Source organism: Gigantopelta aegis, chromosome 1 (assembly GCF_016097555.1).
Source record: "Gigantopelta aegis isolate Gae_Host chromosome 1, Gae_host_genome, whole genome shotgun sequence".
In the NCBI taxonomy this organism is placed as follows: domain Eukaryota; kingdom Metazoa; phylum Mollusca; class Gastropoda; order Neomphalida; family Peltospiridae; genus Gigantopelta; species Gigantopelta aegis.
Window position 1 is genome coordinate 41531015 of NC_054699.1, and position 26106 is coordinate 41557120.

Genomic DNA, 26106 nt, shown 5'->3' on the forward strand with positions numbered 1-26106 from the left:
AGTACTTGAGGGGCGGGATTTAACTGTTGGAATCTAAGTACTTGAGGGGCGGGATTTAACTGTTGGAATCTAAGTATTTGAGGGGCAGGATTTAACTGTTGGAATCTAAGTACTTGAGGGGCGGGATTTAACTGTTGGAATCTAAGTACTTGAGGGGCGGGATTTAACTGTTGGAATCTAAGTACTTAATAGGCAGGATTTAACTGTTGGAATTGTTGGAATCTAATTACTTGAGGGGTGGGATTTAACTGTTGGAATCTAAGTACTTGAGGGGCGGGATTTAACTGTTGGAATCTTAAGTATTTGAGGGGCGGGATTTATTGGATCTAAGTATTTGAGGGGCGGGATTTAACTGTTGGAATCTAAGTGTTTGAGGGGCAGGATTTAACTGTTGGAATCTAAGTACTTGAGGGGCGGGATTTAACTGTTGGAATCTAAGTACTTGAGGGGCGGGATTTAACTGTTGGAATCTAAGTATTTGAGGGGCAGGATTTAACTGTTGGAATCTAAGTACTTGAGGGGCGGGATTTAACTGTTGGAATCTAAGTATTTGAGGGGCGGGATTTAACTGTTGGAATCTAAGTACTTAATAGGCAGGATTTAACTGTTGGAATTGTTGGAATCTAATTACTTGAGGGGCGGGATTTAACTGTTGGAATCTAAGTACTTGAGGGACGGGATTTAACTATTGGAATCTAAGTACTTGAGGGGTGGGATTTAACTGTTGGAATCTTAAGTATTTGAGGGGCGGGATTTAACTGTTGGAATCTAAGTACTTGAGGGGCGGGATTTAACTGTTGGAATCTAAGTACTTGAGGGGTGGGATTTAACTGTTGGAATCTTAAGTATTTGAGGGGTGGGATTTAACTGTTGGAATCTAAGTACTTGAGGGGAGGGATTTAACTGTTGGAATCTAAGTATTTGAGGGGCGGGATTTAACTGTTGGAATCTAAGTACTTGAGGGGTGGGATTTAACTGTTGGAATCTAAGTACTTGAGGGGTGGGATTTAACTGTTGGAATCTAAGTATTTGAGGGGCGGGATTTAACTGTTGGAATCTAAGTACTTGAGGGGTGGGATTTAACTGTTGGAATACTAAGTATTTGAGGGGCGGGATTTAACTGTTGGAATCTAAGTATTTGAGGGGCAGGATTTAACTGTTGGAATCTAAGTACTTGAGGGGCGGGATTAAGTACTTGAGGGGCGGGATTTAACTGTTGGAATCTAAGTACTTAATAGGCAGGATTTAACTGTTGGAATTGTTGGAATCTAATTACTTGAGGGGTGGGATTTAACTGTTGGAATCTAAGTACTTGAGGGGCGGGATTTAACTGTTGGAATCTTAAGTATTTGAGGGGCGGGATTTATTGGATCTAAGTATTTGAGGGGCGGGATTTAACTGTTGGAATCTAAGTGTTTGAGGGGCAGGATTTAACTGTTGGAATCTAAGTACTTGAGGGGCGGGATTTAACTGTTGGAATCTAAGTACTTGAGGGGCGGGATTTAACTGTTGGAATCTAAGTATTTGAGGGGCAGGATTTAACTGTTGGAATCTAAGTACTTGAGGGGCGGGATTTAACTGTTGGAATCTAAGTACTTGAGGGGCGGGATTTAACTGTTGGAATCTAAGTACTTAATAGGCAGGATTTAACTGTTGGAATTGTTGGAATCTAATTACTTGAGGGGCGGGATTTAACTGTTGGAATCTAAGTACTTAATAGGCAGGATTTAACTATTGGAATCTAAGTACTTGAGGGGTGGGATTTAACTGTTGGAATCTTAAGTATTTGAGAGGCGGGATTTAACTGTTGGAATCTAAGTACTTGAGGGGCGGGATTTAACTGTTGGAATCTAAGTACTTGAGGGGTGGGATTTAACTGTTGGAATCTTAAGTATTTGAGGGGTGGGATTTAACTGTTGGAATCTAAGTACTTGAGGGGAGGGATTTAACTGTTGGAATCTAAGTATTTGAGGGGCGAGATTTAACTGTTGGAATACTAAGTATTTGAGGGGCGAGATTTAACTGTTGGAATCTAAGTACTTGAGGGGCGGGATTTAACTATGTTGCAAGAACAATTGTCTGAGGTGACTAATTCGTAAGATCGAACCTCCTCATAAACTCAGGTTTTTTTTTTTACCTGTCCCACCTAGTGCCCCATGACTGCTATATCAAAGGTCTTGGTATGTACTGTCCTGTCTTTAAGAAAGTGTAATTAAAAGATCCCTTACTACTAATGTCAAAAATGTTATATAACAATGCCATGAACTTGTTTTTGCTACACTAGTCTGTTCCTATCCATTCTATATATTTTTCTGTTTTGCAGTTCTTTGTTGCCTCAGATCCGACAATCAAGAACGACCGACTGTGGAACGACAAGTACAGCTTAAGAAAATCAATGATACCCACTTTCATTACCATTGATCAGGCTCAGAGGGTGAGTAAAAGTTTGTTTGTTTACCGACACCACTAGAGCAAATTGATTTATTAATCATCTGCTATTGGAAGGAAAGAAGGAAATGTTTATTTAACAATGCACTCAACACATTTTATTTACGGTTATATGGCATCAGACATATGGTTAAAGACCACACAGATATTGAGAGAGGAAACCCGCTGTCGCCACTTCATGGGCTATTCTTTTCCGATTAGCAGCTAGGGATCTTTAAATATGCACCATCACACAGACTGGATAGCACATATCACAGCCTTTGATATATCAGTCGTGGTGCACAGGTTGGAATGGTAAATAGCCCAGTGGGCCCCCCGAGTGGGGTTGATCCCAAACTGAGCGCGCTTCAAGCAAGCACTTTACCACCGGGCTGGGTCTTGCCCCTCAGAGAATGAGTAGAAACCAGACATTTATGCTCATTACAATGGCTATTGTTTGTTTTTACAATGTTATTAGTCCTCTATCAGTCGAACCAGAGGGGACTATACATGTAGGTCTGTCTGTCTATTTACTAATTTTTTTACAGAGTTATGGCCCTTAATCTTCGAAATTATTTGTTTTGCAATGCTTGAAGATATTGTTGTGAAATTTTGTATGTACCTTTATTATGTACTGTTACTGATCAAGTTTAACTTTCATTTAAGAATTAGTAATGGAGATTTTTTTTTGGTTTCCTTGCTAAGACAAGTCAGTTGTCATCCAATAGCCAGGGCTTCTAGATTATGGTAGCCCCACTCCCATGGCTAGTGATATTCAGTGTTGGGCTAGTAAATAACTATTATTGCTATGCCCGACAGCTATGAAATTATTTTTGTCAAATGCTGCAGTTGAGGCTATTTTGTAAATATGAATATCCTAGCCCCACCACCACCACTCAATGTTAGTATTTTTAAGATCTATCTCCCTCTTTAGGTGACATATCCAATTATTACTATTAATTAATAAAATTGTTTTAACTTCAAGTAAAGTAGAGCTAGTGAATTTTTAATCGTGGCTAGTAAATTTGTAAAATCACTGATCCCATGGCTAGTGGATTGTGTAAAAATTCGAGAAGCCCTTCAATAGCCGGTGATTAATGAATCAGTGTGCTCTAGTGGTGTTGTTAAACAAAACAAACTAACGTTAACCCTGCTATGTGATTATAACTACATACTAACAAATATCAGATGTTGTGGACCATGTATGTTATTGTTAGTTCTGTTTTTATTTGTGTTGTTGGTTTACAGATACTGCTGACGGGAAAGTCGATCAACTTCCTGCGACAAGTCTGCCAAGATCGTACACCCACAAAGGGCAGAGAAGTTGCCATGACCTTTGATGTTAGTCAAGGTCAGTATTTTCATCCATTGTTAGGATTTCTGCCAGAGGGTAAAACGGGTATGGCGCCATACCCAAATTTTTTGTGTATTTTATTATTTTAAAGGGACATTCCTGAGTTTGCTGCAATTTTTAAGATGTTATCGACTAACAAAGACTTTTTTAACGATTGTAATTACATATCAAATACATTTTTCTGCATAAAATATTAGTGGCTGTATATTAAACGTGTTTCTGATCGTCCTAATATTTGTAGTAGGTTAAATTTCATTTTATTTCCTAAAAACTATTTTTTCATACGTACGAAATTATTTTAAGACAAATTCCAGTTTGGGCTTCTTACAAATATTAAGACGACCAGAAACACATTGAATATACAGACACTGATATTCTAAACAAGAAAATATATTTAATATGTATGTTTAATCGTAGAAATATTTTATTAGTCGAAAACATCTTACAATGCAGCAAACTCGGGAATGTCCCTTTAAGTTAACCTTTTGACACAATTATGATTTTTTTTTTTTTTTTTTTTTTTTTACCCTAACCCTAAACCTAACCCATTTTGTTTCTGGGGGAGCCACCCCCCAATACCCACTGTCAATTGCGGTTGTATTCAGCACACTCATTTGTAATATTCATTTCCATAGCACCATACCCAAAAAATGTCTTTCTGGCACAAACCCTGATTGTTATTCCCACACAATGTCCAAGACAATTAAATTTGTTATCAGTCATTGTGAGTGGGATCTAACTCAGTCGGTAGAGTTCTCGACTAAGGTGCTGGAGGCAAGGGACCAAACCCTGTTGGTGGATTCATTCTCTGATTGGATTTTGTTCTATCCCAACCAGTGCTCACAAATGGGGCCTAATTCACAAAGGTCTCTTAGGCTCTGCTAGACAACACAGCATCCTCTTTGTAAGTCTTTTAGCATTGCACTGCAAGATCACAAAGTTGCAAGAGTTTAGTGAATTAGGCCCCAGATCCTCTATACACCAGAATTCCCTCATAACCAGATGTTTCTCATAACCAGAACACGTAGGGCACTAGACAAAGCCAGGGGCCTAATTCACAAAGGTCTCTGAGGCTCTGCTAGACAACCAAGAATATCGGAAAGAAACAAGGCATTAAAAGATCATTTGATACTAATGGTTTGTGGGGTTTTTGTGTTTAACGACACCACTAGAGCACATTGATTAACTAATCATCGGCTATTGGATGTCAAACATTTGGTAATTCTGACTTGTATAGTCATTAGAGGAAACCTGCAACCTTTTTCTAATGTAGCAAGGGATCTTTTATATGCACTTTACCACAGACAGGATAACACACACCATGACCTTTGATATACTGCACTGGTGCACTGGCTGGAATGAGAAATAGCCCAATGGGCCCACCGACGGGGATCGATCCTAAACCGACTGTGCATCGAGCGAGCGCTTTACCACTGGGCTATGTCCCACCCTCTGTTATTAATGGAAAAATGTTTGGGTTTCCTCTGAAAGACTATCATATTTATATTATATATGACTATCATAGACATACGAGCTCCCATTTTCCTAAGGGAGTGGGCAGACTGGTTTTTGCCCGAATTCAACAAATATGCCCAAATCTAGATAACAACATTTATTCATATTAGCATTACTGCCAAACAGCTATATAGGGTTGCAAACAAATTACTACGCACATTTTTACATGGATTACAACTAATTTTGATGGAGGTCTGATGGAAATGCATGGTAAAAACATCTTTGGTTAGCACATTTTGTCCGAATATCTGTATAATTTTTGCCCGAATTTAAGGTTTTGCTCCAGTGTTGGGGGCAATTGCCGCCCCCCTGTCTCGTACGCTTATGCCAATGATTAAAAAATCAATGTGCTCTGATGAATTGGCATATAACTCTTTAATAAATAAAGTTAAAATTCATATAAATATATATTATTAAGTTTTATACTCATACCAACTGAAATAAAAAACAAATTTGAAAAAACAATAAGTGGAAATAAAAATGTTTCTTTACAAATTATCATCAAATTGCATGGGCTAAATCTTATTTTACAATGTAGGTATGAAGACAACTGATGGAACAGCCAACATTGAGAACACACGGTTCTACCTTTAGTCTCAGTGTACTGTATTATCAATTACTTTGATAGTAATGCAGCTAAGAGTAGTAAGACTGTTCTAGCATTTTATGTTCACCCCTGTATTAAAAATGAGATTAGTCTATATAATTTAATGGCAGTTTGTTAAAAAAACTTTATTTAATGTTTTAGTAAAAAAAAATATTTGAGATTGTATGGGTTTAAAACTTAGTAATATGTTTTAATATAAGATTTTAAAAATGTTCATTATAGAGTTATATGCCAATTCATTGGTTCCTTTTTACACAAACGTACTATAGTGGTGGTGTTAAACAAAACACCCTGATTAACCAGTCTGGTGCCAGGGTATCGTTAGACGAACATTCCTCTGATATATCTATTTGTCTTTGTTTGACAGCGGAAACCATGTTAACCCAGGACATGAACACAGAGTTCCAGAAGATGGTCGATGTTGTCTACAAAGACACGAGTCAGCATCTCTTGGATGTCCTACATAACAAGTACAAGTTCATGGACCACCTTAAAGTAAGTAGATCTCATACTAGGACTCTAGTGACTATGTCCTACACAAGTACAAGTTCATGGACCACCTTAAAGTAAGTAGATCTCGTACTAGATCTCTACTGACTATGTCCTGCACAACAAGTTCACGGACCACCTTAAAGTAAGTAGATCTCGTACTAGGACTCTAGTGACTATGTCCTGTACAACAAGTACAAGTTCACGGACCACCTTAAAGTAAGTAGATCTCGTACTAGGACTCTAGTGACTATGTCCTACATGAGTACAAGTTCATGGACCACATTAAAGTAAGTAGATCTCGTACTAGATCTCTACTGACTATGTCCTGCACAACAAGTACAAGTTCACGGACCACCTTAAAGTAAGTAGATCTCGTACTAGATCTCTACTGACTATGTCCTACACAAGTACAAGTTCACGGACCACCTTAAAGTAAGTAGATCTCGTACTAGGACTCTAGTGACTATGTCCTACACAAGTACAAGTTCATGGACCACCTTAAAGTAAGTAGATCTCGTACTAGAACCCAGTGACTATGTCCTACACAAGTACAAGTTCATGGACCACATTAAAGTAAGTAGATCTCGTACTAGATCTCTACTGACTATGTCCTGCACAACAAGTACAAGTTCACGGACCACCTTAAAGTAAGTAGATCTCGTACTAGATCTCTACTGACTATGTCCTGCACAACAAGTACAAGTTCACGGACCACCTTAAAGTAAGTAGATCTCGTACTAGATCTCTACTGACTATGTCCTGCAGGAGCAGGACTTATCCCAGTAGTAAAGAGCTGGAAAACAAAAGTACCCCTTCATCCAATGGCACTTATTTAAATCCAGTTTCAGAAAAATGCTGTTGGTGAAGCCTCTGAACTACTGCAAATTGCAGCTATGGCAGTTGCCATCGGTGCCATCGTTACAAGCCCTGCTATGTGTCAACTTGCGTTGCAAGATCGAACCATTTCGGTGGATCCTTTCAAATGATTGGGTTTTTCTCATCCCAAACCAGTGCACCACAACTGGTTAAAAGGCTGTGGTATGTGCTTTTCTGTCTGTGGGAAAGTCCATATAAAAGATCCCATGCTACTAATGGAAAAATGTAGCGGGTTTATTATCTAAGAGTAAGACTATGTCAGAGTTACCAAATGTTTGACATCCAATAGCCGATGATTAATAAATCAATGTGCTCTAGTTGTGCCATTAAAGAAAACAAAACAATTTTATTTTTTTGCTATGTGTCACAATTGTCAACTATTTGACATCAAGTATAATGAATAATTAATTAATCAGTTTGATCTACTGATGATTTCAGCAAAACCAACTTCATTATTTATCAGTTATTTACACATCCTTTTCTTTTCTTGTTTTTGATTTTCCATAACTAGGCGATAAGGCGATACCTTCTGCTGAGACAAAGCGATTTTATACGACATTAGCTATATCCTGTTCTTGTCTTTGATTTTCCACAACTAGGCAATGAGGCGATACCTTCTGCTGGGACAAGGCGATTTTATATGACATTAGCTATATCCTGTTCTTGTTTTTGATTTTCCACAACTAGGCGATGAGGCGATACCTTCTGCTGGGACAAGGAGATTTTATACGACATTTGATGGATCTGCTGGAGTAAGTTGTTTTCTGTTTTCTTGCTGATTACAAGGGATTAAATGTTCAGTTCATCTAATACAGTCAAACTTGATTATTTCTAAGTTGAAGTGATTGAATCATGCAGGTCGAGATATCAGTAGTAGTTGGTGGAAGTTGAAGTTCCTGTATTAACAGGTTAAATATAAGAGTTTTTTCAACTTATTTTCATGCTTATAATCAATTAAGGTTCAAGCACGTGTTCATGGCACACACCTCAGCTATCTGGGCTGTCTGTCTAGGACAGTGAGTTAGTTGTTAGTTGTTAGTGAGAGAAAAGAGGGTGTATTGGTTTTACTCCTACCCATTGAGTCGTTAAAACTCGCTCTGGGTGGGACCCCGTACTGGGCTGCGAACCCTTCTGCCTACCAGCCTTATGTCCGGTGGCTTAACCACGACACCACCGAGGCCGGTAGTTGAAGCTCCCGAACAGGCTAAATATAACAGTTTACAACAGCTCCGTACACTGTTTGCATTTTCTTGACCATAACATTAATATTTTGTTTTTGTCATTTTAAATATTTTATTTTGGTATATTATGTTGATATTCATCCTTGTGTCTTCACAATTGTGACTTTTCACAGCTATTTTTATTGTTTTATTGCTAATTAAAAAAACATTGTCTTGATTATCACTTACGTGTGTTTGACATCCAGTAGCCAATATGTGTTTCATGCTGGCTGGGATAACTCTAGGTGAGCAGACAATTTCACCAAAATAGCAATTATTACATAAAATTATTTCGCTAACTTGAAATGAAAAATTCACCAATTGGCGAATTTGGCGAGTGCCAGAGGTAGCCCTGTTCTGGGGTGTTATTAAATATTTGTTATTCACCGACTAGTAACTAGAATGTGATCTATCCTATCTGTGGGATGGTGCATATAAAAGAGCCCTTGCTACTAATGGAAAAATGTAGCTTCCTCTCTAAGACTATATGTCAAAATTACCAAATGTTTGACATGCAGTAGTCGCTGATTAATAGGGGCGGGATGTAGCCCAGTGGTAAAGTGTTTGCTTGATGGGCGGTCGGTCTAGGGGTGGGATGTAGCCCAGTGGTAAAGTGTTTGCTTGATGGGCGGTCGGTCTAGGGGCGGGATGTAGCCCAGTGGTAAAGTGTTTACTTGATGGGCGGTCGGTCTAGGGGCTGGTTGTAGCCCAGTGGTAAAGTGTGTGCTTGATGGGCGGTCGGTCTAGGGGCGGGATGTAGCCCAGTGGTAAAGTGTGTGCTTGATGGGCGGTCGGTCTAGGGGCTGGTTGTAGCCCAGTGGTAAAGTGTGTGCTTGATGGGCGGTCGGTCTAGGGGCTGGTTGTAGCCCAGTGGTAAAGTGTGTGCTTGATGGGCGGTCGGTCTAGGGGCTGGTTGTAGCCCAGTGGTAAAGTGTGTGCTTGATGGGCGGTCGGTCTAGGGGCTGGTTGTAGCCCAGTGGTAAAGTGTTTGCGTGATGGGCGGTCGGTCTAGGGGCGGGATGTAGCCCAGTGGTAAAGTGTTTACTTGATGGGCGGGCGGTCGGTCTAGGGGCGGGATGTAGCCCAGTGGTAAAGTGTTTACTTGATGGGCGGTCGGTCTAGGGGCTGGTTGTAGCCCAGTGGTAAAGTGTGTGCTTGATGGGCGGTCGGTCTAGGGGCGGGATGTAGCCCAGTGGTAAAGTGTTTGCTTGATGGGCGGTCGGTCCAGGATCGATCCCCGTCGGAGGACCCATTGGGCTATTTCTCGTTCCAGCCAGTTCTCCAAAACTGGTGTCACAAAGGCCATGGTATGTACTATTCTGTCTGTGGGATGGTGCATATATAAGATCCCTTGCTGCTAATCAGAAAGAGTAACTCATGAAGTGGCGACAGCGGGTTTCCTCTCTCAATATATGTGTGGTCCTTAACCATATGTCTGATGTCATATAACCGTAAATAAAAAATGTGTTGAGTGCGTCATTAAATAAAACATTTCCTTCCTTCCTTCCTTCGATGATTAATAAATCAATGTGCTCTAGTGGTGTCGTTAAACAAAACAAACTATTCTTATGGTACAGGAACTTTTGGAATGATGATTCATTTTCCATCCACAGAAAGGAGCAGATTGTTTTAATTATATTGATTTTGTTTGTTACAGAGAGGACTTGGCCAAACCGGCCAGTAATTTATACCTGCACAATCTGACGGGGATTCTCGAGACGGCAATACGGGCTACCAACGCCCAGTTCGATGACCTCGATATTCTCAAGAGACTGGATGTTCGGCTGCTGGAAGTAGGTCACACATTTTACGTAAACACAGGGATGTGAGAGCTATGCGGAAATGTACTTTTCCATTTCGTCTAAAAAAAACCCCAAAAAACATGATATTAAGTACTGTTGAGCAAATAAGGTTCATTTGCATGTTTTCACGGTTTCAAGTTTATGCTGTGTGCCTTATATTATAAGTTATAACCAGTGTCACGTCAAGAGTGACCAAGGGCTCTTAATCACACAATTTCCCAACAGAAAACAAAAACAAATAATTTTACATTTGTATTTCACCAAAAATCAATAAATAATTATTAATCTTAATATTTAGTGGTGGTTTATAAACAATTCACTGGAAATAAGATAATACTGTTCATATATAATAACACCAGGCAACAAGCACCAGTAAATTATCAGTCTCTGGAATAGAGACCCCTTTCAAATACGTGTAACCAAGTCCAGGTCAAGTTCATCGACAGTGTTGCTTTGTTCTTGCAACCCTCGACTCGCCGTCACTCTGTTCCATAAATAAGGCCATCTATAGTGTCAGTCAACGGTGACACCAGAAGCTGCTGGTAACCATTATCACCCCAACTCAATAAATCCGACCGTCACTCTTCCACTATCAACGAGGCCATCGGTATCAGTCCCCACGGTGACGCAACAAGCTGCTGGTAACCCATCATCACCCCAGCTCACAATAATACACCTGACCTGACAATAAAAACACGGTAAATAATACAATTGCCATGATTACACCATAATAAAGTAACTAAACCTTGATTTACAGGATTTTGGCATATAACCTGGTTTCCACAAAAAATTTCTATTTCCAGTACTTTTCATTGGCCATTTATTAGTGCAACCTATTTACAAAACACTACGGCCAATTCTTATTTAATACACTATGTCCATTAAATATACATGTACAAAGTTGTCAAGTATTAAAATTACATTATACAACCATTTTTACTTTAACCAGTGTTAACAATTATTACTATAAATATACATACAATATTTACTGCCAAACTATACAATTTCCTAACAAATTACCGCCTTTTCCTTAATATACAAGTTAAAATAAAATACTTACAACATAATGCAACTCCAAGTATAATATAATATAAACATAGATACATAACAAAACCCTACTTACCCCAGCTGTTCACAGGAAACCTCTCTAGTTCCAAAACGTGACACGTGTCCACACACCATGTATCACTGCCCGTGCACCGTGTGCATCACAGCTCTGGGTTCCCCTAACAATAGCCCTGACCAGCACTTTTAACCAAGTGTCAACGAAAATGGACTAGTCCACAATCACGCTGTGTCACTGCAGACCAAACCATTGCAAGTGCTAGGGTATTTGACTGCACGTGTGAAAAGGTACCATATGACAACTGCGAGTAATAGGCTAAATAAAATATTCAAATAATCTACACAACCAATACTCCACAACTTATGTACAATAAAATACGGTTGTGACAACCAGTTTAGATTTATTAGTATTGAATGCAATTTTTGGCAGTTCCAGGGGTTGCAAACAAATTTTTTTCATGGACCCCGGCCGCAGTAAGCTCTTTATTTTTCAGCCCCTGTCACATCCCTGTAAACAGTTCCAATTTCTCCCACAATTTCAATCTGTTTCGACCCTTCCTGTCACTTTCCTCTGACTCAGTCTTCTAAGCTGTCCACACCTACCTGTCACAACACGGGTGCAGTCTCTGTGTACTTCCCTGTACCCACCTAGTATTCTCGTCCTCTGCTGCTAATAAAAGCTGGTCTGACCCACGGCACTAACTAATGACCGCTGGTAGTAGGAATGTATAGTCCCTCTTAATGCCAGAAGTAACTAGTGAACACTCCCTGAAGTGGTCGGACTAAGCCCACAGCTAAAAGCTGATGGGAATGACAGGTGTGTGGCGCAGATAGCCACAAGAGACGAGCACATGTCGTGGTTGGAGAGACGAGGACTTGGGATGTGGAGATGGACAGCGTAGAAGTTGAAAGATAGGAGGAGTTGCTGGATCGGAAATGAGATGGAATTCAAAGAAGAAAAAGGAAAGGGGGCAGTGGGATGATAAACCACCCCACAAAAATCACCAAACAATTTTTTTTACGTAAACAGTTACTTAACTGAGTCGGGGCTCGAACTTAAGAATTTGTCTCCAACGGCAATTTTTAAAAGCATTGCCATGGGTGAAACAGTCCACCGACGGCAATTTTGAACCTGCTTATGGCAATTTTTTTTAAAGTGACATATACAGCAAATAAACCTGACTGAAAGGCTATCTTGTTATATGTAGACATCTTTAAAATGTGCAAATATTAAATACTGGCAGATAATGAACACCAGGTGTATACATTTTGCCATTGTTGAGGAGCTTGATCGACGGCACAAAAGTGCCATCGATCATGTTCTGTACCTACGGCAATTTATATCTCAACAATGGCAATTGCCGTCGGTGGCGCCATTAAGTTCGAGTCCTGTGAGTACTCTGCCATTTGAGAGCTAGACGGACATTTGATCGGTTATGATCGCTCCATGCCATCAGAACTAACTCTATAGCAATAACACGGAATTGCTGCCTATTACCGGGTAGTCGAAGATCCTCGCTCTAATACACCAATAACCCTGTGTTTGATGTTAAATACCATTACATTGATAAGTGATAAATACTTAATCTTGTGACGTCAAAGTGTGATGTCCCATTTGGCGTTTGATATGTACCAAGATATTTTTAACCATATGGGTAATAATTATACGATATTAAACGAGCTTCCATTTCTTATCATGTTTATGGCCTGAGTGAAATAGTTTTCAATTGTCACAAGCTTTAGCGATTGGCGACAAAAATTATTTCACGAGGGACATAAACATGATACAAAATGGTAGCGAGTTTAATATCCTATTTATTACCCATAATCAATCTTAATTTATATCACTCGTCTCGTCTCGTCTCGTTGACGTTCCTGTAACTTATAAGGTTGTAGTGCACCAATTGATGACGTCAAAAGTGTTACGTCCCACTTGGCATTCTAGTGGGACATATCTCTTTGATACTGTATGTAACAAGCTATTTTTAACCATGTGGGTAATAATTTGTGTTTTTGTTGTTGTCTTCTGGTTGATAGGTTTCACCGGGTGACACTGGCTGGGATGTCTTCAGTTTGGACTACCACGTCGACGGACCAATAAGGACGGTAAGATTGTCAACACTTGCTACAATACGATGTGAGTGTACAGTAGTCTCTCCAGTATTCAGGAAAGGGATGGAGGGAATCAGTAGAGCTGGTTCCACTTATAGGAAGGGATGGTACCTAAGAGTTGCAGGGTACAAATACTTCGAAAATGTCTTGTAAACGACGATGAACCTGATTACTCTGGTAGTTCAAAACGATGGCATGACTTTGGATGGCGGCCTAAATAAACGGATGGTTTTCCCGAATATTTAATCTGACCTGGACGATCGAGGCCCACCAGACCTTCCAGACCCTCCTATATTTCCTATATTTTCTATATTTTGTATAGGATCCTATAAAACTCCTATATTGAGATTCATTTCCTATATTTGACTCAGCTGATTTGCCAAAATGCCGATGAATAAAATATGTTACTGAGTTATATTTGCAGTGAAAGGCAGCCAGCCTGTCTAAAATTCAGAAGATGCTTTGAATGTGGGAGATCTGTATCAAGTGCCAATCAAGATCCTGCTCACCTGATGAGGTGAGGCGGATGTATTACTGATACAAGATGCACCAACTTTCAAAGTATCCTGGATATCGACTGCTGGCAAGTTGAGGTAGTAGATGGTATCTTGTGTACGGTAAAAACATACCATTAGTAATGTAAATGTCTTTAGAAATCCATGTAAAATGCCTATAATCATGATAATTGGTCCAAATTTCCCTATAAAACTCCTATATTTGACCTCAAAATTCCTATAAAACTCCTATATTTTGGTATGCAAATTCCTATAAAACTCCTATATTTTGGTATGCAAATTCCTATAAAACTCCTATATTTTGGTATACAAATTCCTATATTTCCTGTGGCGGGACGTAGCCCAGTGGTAAAGTGTTCGCTTGATGCATGGTCGGTCCAGGATCGATCCCCGTTGTGGACCCATTGGGTTATTTCTCGTTCCAGCCAGTGCTCCACAACTGGTGTAACAAAGGCCGTGGTATGTACTATCCTGTCTTTGGGATGGTGCATATAAAAGATCCCTTGCTGCTAATCGAAAAGAATAGTGGCGACAGCGGGTTTCCTCTCTCAATATCTGTGTGGTCCTTAACCATATGTCGATTAGCAGAAAGGGATCTTTTATATGCACCATCCCATAGACAGGATAGCACATACCATGGCCTTTGATGTACCCGTCGTGGTGCACTGGCTGGAGTGAGAAATAGCCCAATGGGGATCGATCCCAAACCGACCGCGCATAGAAGTATTAGCAGCTAGCTAGAAGTTGGTAAAATGCAATGAATTTCACCAATACATTGAAATGCTGTGTTACAACTAAACACAAAAAAAGAAAAAATGTATCATTCTGGCCATTACATTGAGGTTCCGTTATACCCAAATCGGTTTCATTTTCGCCAACAAAAATGGTTCCATTTCAATAGTGGTTCCGAGTTAGCCTAATTCCCAGGAAACAGGGCCTGCCAAAGATCAGTAGTTCCTAAAAATTATTTGTTTACGTTGAAAGTACAAATGTATGTTGCCGGTACCTTTTGAATAGATTTTTCTATTAAATACTTGCGGGAAGTCACTGGAATTTTTTTAATCTGTATGAAAGAAATGTGAATAACGTAGTCTTGATCAGAATATTTCAACATGTATTGATTTGTCCGTCAACATTTAGGGTTTGATTTCGTGTTTTTGCCATGTGATGTTGATAAATTACCATGTGTCCTTAATGTTTTTAATCATTAACTATATAAATATATATATATATATATATTTAAAATATTGCTAAACAAAAGTATATTTTCTAGACACTAGTAGAAATTCTGGTGGGCTAGTAAATTTTAGTTTGTTCTGGTCTGGTGGGCTAATGAAATATTTTCCATTTCTGCACTCCTGCTGTCCATCTGTCTTTCCATCTGTCTGTCCCACATCTGGTTTTCCATCTGTCTGTCCATTCATCTGTCCATCTGTCTGTCCATTCATCTGTCCCACATATGGTTTTCCTTACCTTGTTAGTCCTTAAGGGTCCAACATGAGGGGACTATAGCTTTCATCCCCGTCCATCCATCAGTCAGTCTGCCAGCCAGTCTTACTTCCCCATATTTAGTTTATCGGATGTTTTTTCATAATGCTTTGAGATATTGAGCTGACATTTTGTGTCTAGCTGTACCATGTATTGTTACGGATTAAGTTTCACTTTCATGGCAGTTTGCCCATTTTTCTCAGTTGAAACTTGAGAAATATGAAGATTGGTTTTCTCAACCTTTTTCTTGCAGTGCCTGAAAATATTGATCTGACATTATGTGTATAGCTTTATCATGTTCTGTTACAGATCAAGTTTAACTTTCATAGTAATTTACTAATTTTTTTAAGAGTTATAGCCCTTAAATTTAGGAGTTACAAAATTTTATTGGGCCCAATAGTTAACATGTATTGCTTTTTATTACCCACATGAGCTCAAATATACGATCTCTGCACAGTGTGCAGATTGCTTCTACAGCCACTGATTGGCTGGTTTAAAATTCACAACATTTGCTTGCCACAGCCGGAATTTCACTTTCATTCATATTTCCATTGATGAGTCAGATTACACATATGTTATACGATCTACAAAGATTTACAGAAAAAATTTGACTCCTTTGTTTCATAAACATCAAATGGTATATTTTCATAAGCAGCGGCTTTAATAGCATAGAAAAATTAATATTTTCTAATGAAACCACAGTCCTGTAAAAACAACACTTATGTCCTGACGTCACATACATTACGTCATGTAATGCACGTAAGATTATATGACATAATGGCTATGAGGAGATTCCTCCCTTCATGAAATTGTATATTTCCATAAGCAGCAGCTTTAATAGCATAGAAAAAGTATTATTTTCCAATGCAACCACAGCCCTATAGAAAGAACACTGTTATGTCATGACGTCACATACATTACGTCATATAATGCACGTAAGATTATATGACATAATGGCTATGAGGAGATTCCTCCCTTCATGAAATGGTATATTTTCATAAGCAGCGGCTTTAATAACATAGAAAAATTATTATTTTCCAATGCAACCACAGCCCTATAGAAAGAACACTGTTATGTCATGACGTCACATACATTACGTCATATAATGCACGTAAGATTATATGACATAATGGCTATGAGGAGATTCCTCCCTTCATGAAATGGTATATTTTCGTAAGCAGCGGCTTTAATAACATAGAAAAATTATTATTTTCCAATGCAACCACAGCCCTATAGAAAGAACACTGTTATGTCATGACGTCACTTACATTAAGATTATATGAGGTAATGGCTATGAGGAGATTCCTCCCTTCATGAGAGCCATCGACTGCTCTTCTGCTGTTTTCAAACGGAGAGGCCAGCAACCTGTTACAATGGACAAAAAACTTTTAATTATCATTAATATTGTTATTGTCGTGTCTACGTTTCAGGTATTCACCCCAGAATGCATCATCATGTATCTGCGAGTGTTCAACTTCCTGTGGCGAGCCAAGCGGATGGAGTACTGCCTCACTCTGATCTGGAGAAACCAGATGTCGAATGCCAGAGCCCTCCATTCAATTCCAGGTCGGTCTTCACCTAACACACGATGAAAATCATCTGCATTTTCTTAACAATTAGCAGGGTTGAAATTTAGCAGTCATGGATGGTGACCTTTATTACCTAAGGGTAGGGCTTCTAGATTACGCTAGCCCCACTCCCATGGCTAGTGATATTCAGTGTTGGGCTAGTAAATAACTACTATTTCCATGCCCAACGACTAGTGGAAAAAAAGTTGTCAAATGCTGCATTTTAGTCTTTTTTGTAAATATGAATATCCTGACCCCACTCCAACCCCTAACCCCCAATCTTAGTGTTTTTATCTCCCTCTTTAGGTGACATATCCGATTATTCATAGATGACAATCCCCCAGAATTCCGGATTTTTGCGCAGCCTGATTTTTTTTCTGGGTTTTGTCAAAATTTGCTACGTTTCACCCCAGCAGTCTGAGTTTTGTACCAACCCAGCAATCTGGATTTTATACTTGCCCAGTAGTTTGAGTTTTATACCAACCACCATTTCGGCAATTCCAACATGGCTGCAGTTATGTTATCCACCTATGTTATCTTCATTACTGCAAGGGTTATTCCAAATTGTCAATGACGGTATTGTTTTAAGTTTAAGCGATTTGCAAGAAAAAAGAACAGATCAGATCTAAAGTCTTGACATCAACACTTACACGATGGCATAATCACCCCAAGATTACAGTAATAAAACATAAGTATGCTCTTATGCTTTTGTAGTTTGACAACAATGTAAAAAAAAAATTAAAAATTTGTTTCATTGACAGAGTTATATTTCTTTTATATTTCTTTTATTAGTAGCCTAAGTAGCATTTACAGAATCTAAACGAAACACACACATGCACACACACACACACGCACACAAACACATTATTACATTTTACCGAGGCAAAAAAGATTTATTTTGAGGCTATAGTTTGTTTGTGTCAAAAAAAGAACCAATGAATTGCCATGTAACATCATCAAACATGTAAAAAGAACCAATGAATTGCCATGTAACATCATCAAACATGTAAAAAGAACCAGTGAATTGCCATGTAACATCATCAAACATGTAAAGTTAAAATTTAGCAATTTTCCAACGGAATAAAAATCTCCAGTTTTATATGAAATTACATTAAATTAACATGACTCTTTACCTTGAACATCGTCAAACTTTTGAGCTAAAAGTCTATAGTCCATCCATCCCATCATTCTACAAATATGTTTTTTGTAAATAATTTCAGTTTGGTTTGACGTAAGAAGAAAAGTAAAAGTGTTTTGAAAATAACACAAAAATACGATTTCTGTGTGCAGTTTACAAATCAGTTGACTCAGAAATAAATAACTTGTAGTAAATTCGATAGCATGAAAAAAAAGGTGTTCCCTGTGGAATGGAGTATAAACTTACATGTCTGTGTTGTTGGTGTTACCTGTGGGATGGAGTATAAACTTACATGTCTGTGTTGTTGCCGTTACCTGTGGGATGGAGTATAAACTTACATGTCTGTGTTGTTGGTGTTACCTGTGGGATGGAGTATAAACTTACATGTCTGTGTTGTTGGTGTTCCCTGTGGAATGGAGTATAAACTTACATGTCTGTGTTGTTGCCGTTACCTGTGGGATGGAGTATAAACTTACATGTCTGTGTTGTTGGTGTTACCTGTGGGATGGAGTATAAACTTACATGTCTGTGTTGTTGGTGTTACCTGTGGGATGGAGTATAAACTTACATGTCTGTGTTGTTGGTGTTACCTGTGGGATGGAGTATAAACTTACATGTCTGTGTTGTTGGTGTTCCCTGTGGAATGGAGTATAAACTTACATGTCTGTGTTGTTGCCGTTACCTGTGGGATGGAGTATAAACTTACATGTCTGTGTTGTTGGTGTTACCTGTGGGATGGAGTATACACTTACATGTCTGTGTTGTTGGTGTTACCTGTGGGATGGAGTATAAACTTACATGTCTGTGTTGTTGCCGTTACCTGTGGGATGGAGTATAAACTTACATGTCTGTGTTGTTGGTGTTACCTGTGGGATGGAGTATACACTTACATGTCTGTGTTGTTGGTGTTACCTGTGGGATGGAGTATAAACTTACATGTCTGTGTTGTTGCCGTTACCTGTGGGATGGAGTATAAACTTACATGTCTGTGTTGTTGGTGTTCCCTGTGGGATGGAGTATAAACTTACATGTCTGTGTTGTTGGTGTTACCTGTAGGATGGAGTATAAACTTACATGTCTGTGTTGTTGGTGTTCCCTGTGGAATGGAGTATAAACTTACATGTCTGTGTTGTTGGTGTTCCCTGTGGATGGAGTATAAACTTACATGTCTGTGTTGTTGGTGTTCCCTGTGGAATGGAGTATAAACTTACATGTCTGTGTTGTTGGTGTTCCCTGTGGGATGGAGTATAAACTTACATGTCTGTGTTGTTGGTGTTACCTGTGGGATGGAGTATAAACTTACATGTCTGTGTTGTTGGTGTTACCTGTGGGATGGAGTATAAACTTACATGTCTGTGTTGTTGCCGTTACCTGTGGGATGGAGTATAAACTTACATGTCTGTGTTGTTGGTGTTACCTGTGGGATGGAGTATACACTTACATGTCTGTGTTGTTGGTGTTACCTGTGGGATGGAGTATAATCTTACATGTCTGTGTTGTTGGTGTTCCCTGTGGAATGGAGTATAAACTTACATGTCTGTGTTGTTGGTGTTACCTGTGGGATGGAGTATAAACTTACATGTCTGTGTTGTTGGTGTTCCCTGTGGAATGGAGTATAAACTTACATGTCTGTGTTGTTGGTGTTACCTGTGGGATGGAGTATAAACTTACATGTCTGTGTTGTTGCCGTTACCTGTGGAATGGAGTATAAACTTACATGTCTGTGTTGTTGGTGTTACCTGTGGGATGGAGTATAAACTTACATGTCTGTGTTGTTGGTGTTACCTGTGGGATGGAGTATAAACTTACATGTCTGTGTTGTTGCCGTTACCTGTGGGATGGAGTATAAACTTACATGTCTGTGTTGTTGCCGTTACCTGTGGAATGGAGTATAAACTTACATGTCTGTGTTGTTGGTGTTACCTGTGGGATGGAGTATAAACTTACATGTCTGTGTTGTTGGTGTTACCTGTGGGATGGAGTATAAACTTACATGTCTGTGTTGTTGCCGTTACCTGTGGGATGGAGTATAAACTTACATGTCTGTGTTGTTGCCGTTACCTGTGGGATGGAGTATAAACTTACATGTCTGTGTTGTTGCCGTTACCTGTGGGATGGAGTATAAACTTACATGTCTGTGTTGTTGCCGTTACCTGTGGGATGGAGTATAAACTTACATGTCTGTGTTGTTGCCGTTACCTGTGGGATGGAGTATAAACTTACATGTCTGTGTTGTTGCCGTTACCTGTGGGATGGAGTATAAACTTACATGTCTGTGTTGTTGCCGTTACCTGTGGGATGCAGTATAAACTTACATGTCTGTGTTGTTGCCGTTACCTGTGGGATGCAGTATAAACTTACATGTCTGTGTTGTTGCCGTTACCTGTGGGATGGAGTATAAACTTACATGTCTGTGTTGTTGGTGTTCCCTGTGGGATGGAGTATACACTTACATGTCTGTGTTGTTGGTGTTCCCTGTGGGATGGAGTATACACTTACATGTCTGTGTTGTTGGTGTTCCCTGTGGGATGGAGTATAATCTTACATGTCTGTGTTGTTGGTGTTACCTGTGGGATGGAGTATACACTTACATGTCTGTGTTGTTGGTGTTACCTGTGGGATGGAGTATAAACTTACATGTCTGTGTTGTTGCCGTTACCTGTGGGATGGAGTATAAACTTACATGTCTGTGTTGTTGCCGTTACCTGTGGGATGGAGTATAAACTTACATGTCTGTGTTGTTGGTGTTCCCTGTGGGATGGAGTATAAACTTACATGTCTGTGTTGTTGGTGTTCCCTGTGGGATGGAGTATAAACTTACATGTCTGTGTTGTTGGTGTTACCTGTGGGATGGAGTATAAACTTACATGTCTGTGTTGTTGGTGTTACCTGTGGGATGGAGTATAAACTTACATGTCTGTGTTGTTGGTGTTACCTGTGGGATGGAGTATAAACTTACATGTCTGTGTTGTTGGTGTTACCTGTGGGATGGAGTATAAACTTACATGTCTGTGTTGTTGGTGTTCCCTGTGGGATGGAGTATAAACTTACATGTCTGTGTTGTTGGTGTTACCTGTGGGATGGAGTATAAACTTACATGTCTGTGTTGTTGGTGTTCCCTGTGGAATGGAGTATAAACTTACATGTCTGTGTTGTTGCCGTTACCTGTGGGATGGAGTATAAACTTACATGTCTGTGTTGTTGCCGTTACCTGTGGGATGGAGTATAAACTTACATGTCTGTGTTGTTGGTGTTACCTGTGGGATGGAGTATAATCTTACATGTCTGTGTTGTTGGTGTTCCCTGTGGGATGGAGTATAAACTTACATGTCTGTGTTGTTGCCGTTACCTGTGGGATGGAGTATAAACTTACATGTCTGTGTTGTTGGTGTTACCTGTGGGATGGAGTATAAACTTACATGTCTGTGTTGTTGGTGTTACCTGTGGGATGGAGTATAAACTTACATGTCTGTGTTGTTGCCGTTACCTGTGGGATGGAGTATAAACTTACATGTCTGTGTTGTTGGTGTTACCTGTGGGATGGAGTATAAACTTACATGCCTGTGTTGTTGGTGTTCCCTGTGGGATGGAGTATAAACTTACATGCCTGTGTTGTTGGTGTTCCCTGTGGAATGGAGTATAATCTTACATGTCTGTGTTGTTGGTGTTCCCTGTGGGATGGAGTATAAACTTACATGTCTGTGTTGTTGGTGTTCCCTGTGGGATGGAGTATAAACTTACATGTCTGTGTTGTTGGTGTTCCCTGTGGGATGCAGTATAAACTTACATGTCTGTGTTGTTGGTGTTCCCTGTGGGATGGAGTATAAACTTACATGTCTGTGTTGTTGGTGTTCGCTGTGGAATGGAGTATAAACTTACATGTCTGTGTTGTTGGTGTTCCCTGTGGGATGGAGTATAAACTTACATGTCTGTGTTGTTGGTGTTCCCTGTGGGATGGAGTATAAACTTACATGCCTGTGTTGTTGGTGTTCCCTGTGGGATGGAGTATAAACTTACATGCCTGTGTTGTTGGTATTCCCTGTGGGATGGAGTATAAACTTACATGTCTGTGTTGTTGGTGTTACCTGTGGGATGGAGTATAAACTTACATGTCTGTGTTGTTGCCGTTACCTGTGGGATGGAGTATAATCTTACATGTCTGTGTTGTTGGTGTTCCCTGTGGGATGGAGTATAAATTTACATGTCTGTGTTGTTGGTGTTCCCTGTGGGATGGAGTATAAACTTACATGTCTGTGTTGTTGGTGTTCCCTGTGGGATGGAGTATAAATTTACATGTCTGTGTTGTTGGTGTTCCCTGTGGGATGGAGTATAAACTTACATGTCTGTGTTGTTGCCGTTACCTGTGGGATGGAGTATAAACTTACATGTCTGTGTTGTTGGTGTTCCCTGTGGAATGAGAGTATAAACTTACATGTCTGTGTTGTTGGTGTTCTCTGTGGGATGGAGTATAATCTTACATGTCTGTGTTGTTGGTGTTCCCTGTGGAATGGAGTATAAACTTACATGTCTGTGTTGTTGGTGTTCCCTGTGAAATGAAAGTATAAACTTACATGTCTGTGTTGTTGGTGTTCTCTGTGGGATGGAGTATAAACTTACATGTCTGTGTTGTTGGTGTTCCCTGTGGGATGGAGTATAAACTTACATGTATGTGTTGTTGCCGTTACCTGTGGGATGGAGTATAAACTTACATGTCAGTGTTGTTGGTGTTCTCTGTGGGATGGAGTATAAACTTACATGTCTGTGTTGTTGGTGTTCCCTGTGGAATGAGAGTATAAACTTACATGTCTGTGTTGTTTGTGTTCCCTGTGGGATGGAGTATAAACTTACATGTCTGTGTTGTTGGTGTTCCCTGTGGGGTGGAGTATAAACTTACATGTCTGTGTTGTTGTTTTTCACAGAACTGTGGACGATTCTTCCGCACTGCCACGTGCTCGGCTGTGAAATGGTGCATTTCATACAGCAAGTCCAGTACTACATTAACTTTGAGGTTCGTTCACTGTTTTACTTTCCAGTGCTAGCTCTGGCATTAGACAGACTCAGGTGACAGGATTTAGCTCAGTCGGTTGAGTGCTCGCTTGAGGTGCTTGCTAGCTTGAGGTGCTTGCTAGCCTGAGGTGCTTGCTAGCCTGAGGTGCTTGCTAGCCTGAGGTGCTTGCTAGCCTGAGGTGCTTGCTAGCCTGAGGTGCTTGCTAGCCTGAGGTGCTTGTTAGCCCGAGGTGCTTGCTAGCCCGAGGTGCTTGCTAGCCCGAGGTGCTTGCTAGCCCGAGGTGCTTGTTAGCTTGAGGTGCTTGCATTGCAGGATTGAATCACCTCAGTTGATCCATTCAACTGATTGGGGTTTTTTCTTCTCATTGCAGCCAGTGCACCACAACTTATCAAAAGGCCATGGTATGTGCTTTCATGTCTGGGAAAGTGCATATAAAAGATCCCTTGCTGCATTAGGAAAAATGTAGTAGGTTTCCTCTGATGAATACGTGTCGGAATTACCAATTGTTTGACAACCAATAGCCAATGATTAATTAATCAATGTGCTCTAGTGGTGTGGCTAAACAAAACAAATGTTTAGACCAGAAATTTGGCTAAAAATATAACATCAGTCATCATGGAATTGCCCTCCATGTTTCAATTCTTTTGACTCTTAGTTATTTGTCCGTGTAAAACATTTTTCACTTTGTTTAAAAGGTTTTCTGAAATTATTAATTTTGTTAAATCCAACATGCTTCTGGTCATTAGATTGTAGCAGCTAAAAACAGTGTGATGTTCCAATGATAGATTGTAATAGACAATTAAGTGGTTGGCTTCTATGCGATGATCTATTTTAAAATCACATAATCGATTGTTGCTTAATTGCATTTGTTTAAAAGGTGGGACATAGATCAGTGGTAAAGCGCTTGCTTAACGCATGGTCGGTTTGGGATCGATCCCTGTTGGTGGGCCCATTGGGCTATTTCTCAGTGCACCGTGTCTCTATCTGCAGGTGTTGGAGTGTGCATGGGATGAGCTGCTCACGAAGGTCACGGAGGCCAAGGATCTCGACTACATCATTGCCGCACACCAGGTGTTCCTCGACACCGTCATCTCAAGATGTCTGCTGGATGAGAAATCACGGGTATATATTATTAAATCTTGTAGTGGGGGGTGATATGGTCATCTCACGATGTCTGTTGACAAGAAGTCACAGGTATGCATTAAATCTTGTAGTGGGGAAATGGGATGGAGTGGAGGTGTGACATGGTCATCTCAAGATGTCTGCTGGACGAGAAGTCACGGGTATACATTATTACATTTTGTAGTGTGGGGTGACATGGTCGTCTCACGATGTCTGTTGACAAAGAAGTCACAGGTATACATTATTAAATCTTGTGGGGGATGGGGTGGAGGGTGGATGGTCATCTCAAGATGTCTGCTGGATGGGAAATCATGGGTACATATTACTAAATCTTGTAGTGGGGGATGGGGGTGGAGGGGTGACATGATAATCTCAAGATGTCTGCTGGACAAGAAATCAGGGGTACACATTATTAAATCTTGTAGGGGAGGGATGAGGTGGAGGTGTGACATGGTCATCTCACGATGTCTGCTGGACAAGAAATCAGGGGTACACATTATTAAATCTTGTAGGGGAGGGATGAGGTGGAGGTGTGACATGGTCATCTCACGATGTCTGCTGGACAAGAAATCAGGGTTACACGTTATTAAATCTTGTAGGGGAGGGATGAGGTGGAGGTGTGACATGGTCATCTCACGATGTCTGCTGGACAAGAAATCAGGGGTACACATTATTAAATCTTGTAGGGGGAGGATGGGGTAGAGGGTTACATGGTAATCTCAAGATGTCTGCTGGATGAGAAATCAAGGGTATACATTATTAAATCTTGTAGGGGGATGGGGTGGAGGGGTGACATGGTCATCTCAAGATGTCTGCTTGACGAGAAGTCAGGGGTACACATTATTAAATCTTGTAGTGGGGGATGGAGTTGAGGGTGGATGATAATCTCAACATGTCTACTTGACAAGAAGTCAGGGGTACACGTTATTAAATCTTGTAGGGGAGGGATGAGGTGGAGGTGTGACATGGTCATCTCACGATGTCTGCTGGACAAGAAATCAGGGTTACACGTTATTAAATCTTGTAGGGGAGGGATGAGGTGGAGGTGTGACATGGTCATCTCACGATGTCTGCTGGACAAGAAATCAGGGGTACACATTATTAAATCTTGTAGGGGGAGGATGGGGTAGAGGGTTGCATGGTAATCTCAAGATGTCTGCTGGATGAGAAATCAAGGGTATACATTATTAAATCTTGTAATGGGGAGGATGGGGTGGAGGGTGACATGGTAATCCCAAGATGTCTGCTGGATGAGAAATCAAGGGTATACATTATTAAATCTTGTAGTGGGGGGATGGGGTCATGGTCATGGTCATCACAAGGTATCTGCTCCATGAGAAATCACGGGTATATATTATTAAATCTTGTTGGGGGTGGATGGGGTAAAGAGGTAACATCATTATATATCATAGTGAATCGGGGTGATGAAATTCATTTCAAGATCTGTGGTCAGAAATTATGTTTATAAATTACATTATTAAATTTTCGGGGGGGGGGGGGGGGGGGGGGGGGGGGGAGGGTGAAGGCTGCCAGCTCAACAAAATGTGTCGGCTAACGTTTTGCTCAGTTAATAATCTCTTGTGTGTGGTCAGCTTAATACTATATATAACAGTGGCTACTGTTTTGTGGCTGTTAGAATTGTCACCAGAAACCTCTACCTGCGGAGATTTGTACGTGTTTATAGACTGAACAGGTTTCTCATTCTAGGCCATACTGACTCTACCTGCAGAGATTTGTACGTGTTTATAGACTGAATATGTTTCTCATTCTAGGCCATACTGACTCTACCTGCAGAGA

General features: G+C 40.1%; 1 protein-coding gene across 1 annotated transcript in view; it reads left to right on the plus strand.

The window, feature by feature from the left end:
• Nucleotides 1-26106, plus strand: part of LOC121375105 (gamma-tubulin complex component 3 homolog) — a 63963-nt gene that overhangs the window by 31460 nt on the left and 6397 nt on the right. The window contains exons 15-23 of the mRNA XM_041502351.1: nt 2324-2434; nt 3676-3778; nt 6271-6398; nt 7959-8023; nt 10149-10284; nt 13396-13464; nt 16904-17039; nt 23099-23187; nt 24178-24309. Coding sequence (XP_041358285.1) covers nt 2324-2434; nt 3676-3778; nt 6271-6398; nt 7959-8023; nt 10149-10284; nt 13396-13464; nt 16904-17039; nt 23099-23187; nt 24178-24309 — 969 coding nt within the window. The remainder of the gene's footprint in view (nt 1-2323; nt 2435-3675; nt 3779-6270; nt 6399-7958; nt 8024-10148; nt 10285-13395; nt 13465-16903; nt 17040-23098; nt 23188-24177; nt 24310-26106) is intronic.